General features: G+C 51.6%; 1 protein-coding gene across 1 annotated transcript in view; it reads left to right on the forward strand.

Annotated features, from left to right (window-relative positions):
* Positions 1-3,038, forward strand: part of ARHGEF19 (Rho guanine nucleotide exchange factor 19) — an 11,451-nt gene extending 8,413 nt beyond the window's left edge. The window contains exons 14-16 of the mRNA XM_025048622.1: positions 288-377; positions 1,937-2,041; positions 2,458-3,038. Coding sequence (XP_024904390.1) covers positions 288-377; positions 1,937-2,041; positions 2,458-2,615 — 353 coding nt within the window. The 3' untranslated portion in view covers positions 2,616-3,038. The remainder of the gene's footprint in view (positions 1-287; positions 378-1,936; positions 2,042-2,457) is intronic.
* The last annotated feature ends 1,999 nt before the right edge of the window (positions 3,039-5,037 follow it).

The raw sequence follows: 5,037 nt of genomic DNA on the forward strand, positions 1-5,037 counted from the left end.
GGCAGGCACAAGGCCTTCTATTTCTGGCTTTGGGATGGTGGCATAAGGCAGGACACGGACAGAACTGGCACCCAGAGGGTTCTGGGCTTGCTAAATTCTTATGCTTAGAGCGGGATGGGGCACAGACTTGGGAACAGGACCATGGGGAGGACCCTGGGGTGGGGAAGGCATGACCTGGGTCCTAGGTCTGGACATTATACCCCATTCTCCCTTGCCTCCCCCCGCCCCCCGTTTCACCACCCTGGCCCTGGGGGACTGCACTTTGCATGTTGTGATAACTCAGCCTCCTCTCCTTAGAAGTGAGAAGCAGCGATGGATCTCTGCCATGTGCCCCTCCAGCCCCCAGGAGGATAAGGAGGTCATCAACGAGGGGGAAGGTAGAAGCCTGCCAACCTCCCCCACCCCAGGCCCACATCCCCAGGGCTGGGTACCTCATTGCTCTCTCCCTTCCCTCAAATCCTGGGTACCATGTGGCCGGTGGGGCTACAGAGGATGGTAGGAGAGAGGGATCAGGAGAGATCAACTGGCCTGGGGCACTTGGGGGCAGCTCCACATAACCTTGACAGATGGGCAGGAATTACCTAGGACAGGCTGGCCTCCATGTGCGCAGGTAGCTCCTTGGAGGCGACAAAGCTTTTATATCCTCCCATTTCATTCCCACAGAAGCCCATTTTAGAAAGCAGAGATTCAGGCAGGTAAAGTGACTTGTCCAAGTTCACCTAATTAGTAAGTGGCAGAGCTGGGACTGGACCCCAGCTGGGACTGGAATCTATCCTTGCATTATTTGCAAAAGGACAGGAACCAAAATGGCCAGGGCGTGTGGGGAGGTGGTGGTGGTGGCAGAGGGAGGGATTTGCTACGTTATATATAGTAGGCTTTTGGGGGGTGTGTGAAATGAGGCTGGAAAGCCAGGGTGCAGCTCAATCACAGAGGACCTCGATATAGGGTACTAGGTAGCTATCGAAGGTTTTGAGCAGGGGAGTTAGGGCTGAGCCAAAGAAGGAGAAAGAAGGGAATTCTTTTCTACCTAGTCCCTGCCATGTGTCAGGCCTGCTGCTAGAGTCCTTATAAATGCGTTTATTTTACTTCATCTTCATGAAAACCCTATTAGATAGACTCATTTTTCATGGGAACGAACTGAAGCTCAGAAATGTTAAGTAACTTGCCCAAGGTCACACAGCCAATAGGTGGCAGAGCTGAGATTCAAGCCAGGTCGTGGTAGAAAGACTTGAAGGCCTAGACGGGACAGATTCTCTGGCTTCAGCCAGGAGTCCTGTTTAGGTTTTGTGGGGAGCTTTCCATTTCGAAGAGGTGGTCAGGGAAGGGCCCGAAGGATGAGGAGGAACAGTCATGAAAAAGTTCTGGGTACTTCCAGGGGTCAGAACAGCCAGTGCCCAGGCCCTGAAGCGGGAGGAAGCTTAGAGTGTTTGAGGGGGCCAGTGTGGCTGAGCTTCATGAGTAAGGGGGAGAGAGGAGGAATTCGGGAGGAGAGGAGGTTAGCAAGGGGCAATGCTGGACCACGCAGGACTTTGTAGGCTGTGGGGAGGACTTCAGATTTTATTCTAAGAGGAGCAGGAAGCCCTGGAGGGTTGTAGATGGGGGAGTGATATGGCTTGAATCCCAGTTGAGAAGGATGGACTGAAGGGAGCACCAGAGAGGCATTGGGGGGTATCCGAAGTGGCCATTACTGTCTTGTGGGGGGTGTCCGGGGGCAGTTGGCCCTTGGCCTAGAGGTCAAGGGCAAGGTGTTGGATTGAGCTGGAATGGTAAGATATGAAGAGTGGCCACGGCGGGCTAGGGAGGGGCGGTGGAGGGGGGGGGAAAGAAGCAGCAGCGGCTGCCCTCCCATCCTCTTACTTCCTCCCGCTGCCCCTCCCTGCCCCCTACCTGCATCGTCATGCTGTGGGGACTCCCTCACTCTCCCTCGGGCTGTCAGACCGCCCCCAGGTTCAGTGTGTCAGGACATACAAGGCATTGCAGCCAGACGAGCTGACCTTGGAGAAGACTGACATCCTGGCAGTGAGGACCCGGACCAGTGACGGTGAGAGGAGCCTCCTGGGAAGGCCTCTCTATGGGGCTTTGTGTGGGCAGGAGGTAGCTGGATGTCTGAGACATCGCAGGGAAAGGTTACGCAAGTGTCGATCAACCGCGGCATACAGGAATCGAGTTAGACAAGAGGAGGAACTTCCTGCTTGTAAAGATGTAGGATTGAGAGTGACTGATGGGAGAGTGGGAAGTACTCTCCTTCAAGGATGTCAGGAAAAACAGGCCAGAGGTTCATCTACAAGACAGCTAGAGGCAGGATCCTTCCTGGAGCCGGGAGAGCTGAGATGATGTCACCTTGGCCCCAGGGGTGCAGACAAGGCTTGTATCAGGGCCTAGGAGTTCCCTTGCAGACCTGGCCCTAGTGTCCCTCTGATGCCACTGATGCTGCCCCTGGCCTGTGTGTTCCCCTAGGCTGGCTAGAGGGGGTCCGCCTGGCAGATGGCGAGAAGGGATGGGTGCCCCGGGCCTACGTGGAAGAGATCGGCAGCCTCAGCGCCCGCCTCCGAAACCTCCGGGAGAATAAGCGGATCACCAGTGCCACCAGCAAACTGGGGGAGCCCCCTGCGTGACGGGCAACCATGGCCTGGGACACCAGCTCCATACCCGGCTCCCAGACAGCTCCGGAGGGGGCCTGCAGTGTCTCCCTGCCCGAAGCAGCTGCTGCTGGGACTATTGCTCTGTGGCCGGGCATCAGCAGTACAGCCTGTTCTCATGTTCCTCAGTGTCCACTCTTCAGGGCTAAGGACAGTTTCTTCCTCTGGTATTTGGGCCACCCCTAGGTGACCTCTGATATCTGGCAAGGACGGGGCCCTCTCTCTTCCATGCCCTTGACCCTGCCTGACTCTTGGTCCCTAGGGGCCTGGCTGGGAAAGGCTCTGGGATTAATGGGCGCTGGGACCTGTATGTATCTGGGATCTTCTGGCCAGAGCCTGTGTGTTCCCTGGTTGTTGTGACTTCTCTGTCAATAAACTCCCATAATGCCTTTGCTTGGAGTCTGTGAGCCATCTGATGCTTCTCCCACTCCAGCCCCATTTCCCCAGCTAAAGATCAGGAGGGTCTCTGGCTGCTTCTCAGTAAGGATTTGCCCTCTGTAGACTTGCCTCGCTAACCAGAGGAGGGTGAGACAGGGGCTGTGTATTAGTTGGATTTCTTTGAGTTGCAGTTAACAAAATAGCAGATTCGAATAGGCTTAAATATTAAAGAGAATTTATTAGTTCTTGTATTTGTTTCTTATAGCTTGTGTAATAAATTCTGTTAAAACAACAGAAATTTATTCTTTCAGAGTTCTGGAGGCCAAAAGTCTGAAATCAGTATCACTGAGCCATAATCCAGGTGTCCGGAGGTCCATACTCCATCCTGCAGCGGAGATGTGCTCTAGGGGAGAATTTTCCTGGCCTCTTCCAGCTCCTGGCTGCTACCAGCCTTTCTCGGCTGGCAGTGGCCTCACTCCAGTCACTGCCTCTGTGGTCACATTGCCTTCTCTGTGCGTCTGTGTCAATTCTTCCTCTGCCTCCCCCTTATAAGGATCCATGTGATTACATTCAGGACTCACCCAGATAATCTCCCCATCTCATAATTCTTAACTTAAATCCCATTTACAAAGACCCACCCATTTTTTTGTCACAGGTTTTTTTGTTTTTGTTTTTTTTTGTTATAGGTAGTGAAATGTACATGTCTATTTGGGGACCATTTCTCAGTCTATCATAGTTCTCGTAATTGAGAAGTACAGAGGCAGGGTGGGCTTCAGGCAAGGCTTGATCTTGTGGCTCATTGCTGCCACTGAGGACCCAGCTCTTTACATTTCTCTACTCTGTTGTCCTTGGCATTAACTTTATCCTAAGGCTCCAAGAGGCTTCTTCATTCACATCCAACATGGAAGAAGAAAATTGTCTTTGTCTCAGCATTCTCGAAGTCTGATTGGACCAGCTTGGGTCACATGGCTACCTCTGGGCTGATCATGGTGGCCAGGGTATGGCGTGTGCTGATAGACCTAGCTTAGGTCATGTGCTCTATCCCTGGAGCCAGGTTGGGGAGTTGTCTTCCCAGAAACCCCATGGGTCCCCAAGTGGAATTGGCGACTAATGCAAAGGAGAGTAAATACTGGGGAAGACAATTCGTTGAAATCCAAGTCACCCAAGAGAGTGGAAGGACCTGGAAATAGAGAACACTTCAGGGAATGAGAGCATCCTTTAGCCCTCAAAAGGAGGTCGTGGAAAACAGATGAGTTGGATGGTCCCAGAGAGCAAACACACACTGAGGGGAGAAGCCCACGCCCAGGAGGAAGGCTTTGGGTGTGACTTTCTAACAGGAGGTGGTACAGGAGGGTGGCATGTATAGGCTGAGGAGGTGGGGACATTTGAATTTAAATTCTGGTTTCAGATGTTTCTATGCTATGTGATTTTTTTTTTAAATAAAGATTTGACTTTGAAATACTGTGAGATTTACAGAAAAGTTGCAAAGATTATAAAGAGAGTTTCATACCCCCCTCTCTGAGTTTTCCCTGTTGTCAATAGCTTACATTACCATGGTACAGTCGTCAAAACCAAGAAACCAACATTGGTACGTGACTATTAACTGAACTCCCAACTTTATTCAGATTTCACCAGATTTTCCACTAATGTCCTTTTTCTGTTCCAGGATCCAATTCAGGAACCCACACTGCATTTGGTCGTCACATCTCCTTAGTCTCCTCTGGTCTGTGACAGCTTCTCAGTCTTTCCTTTGCTTTTCATGACCTTGACAATTTTGAGAAGTTCTGGTCAGTATTTCCTCAGACTGTCCCTCCATTTGGGTTTATCTGATGTTTTTCTCATGACTAGAAAGGAATTATGGGTTTGGGGAGGAAAATACCGCAGAGGCAAAGCGCCCTTTTCATCACGTGATCTCGGGAGGCATGTGACTTATTACTGGTGATGCTAATCTTGATTACATGGTTGAGCTGTAGCAAGTGGAGCCCACACTCAAGTGGGAGTGATGGGGTGGAGGTACGTT

This window comes from Pteropus alecto, unplaced genomic scaffold (assembly GCF_000325575.1).
Source record: "Pteropus alecto unplaced genomic scaffold, ASM32557v1 scaffold125, whole genome shotgun sequence".
Taxonomy (NCBI): domain Eukaryota; kingdom Metazoa; phylum Chordata; class Mammalia; order Chiroptera; family Pteropodidae; genus Pteropus; species Pteropus alecto.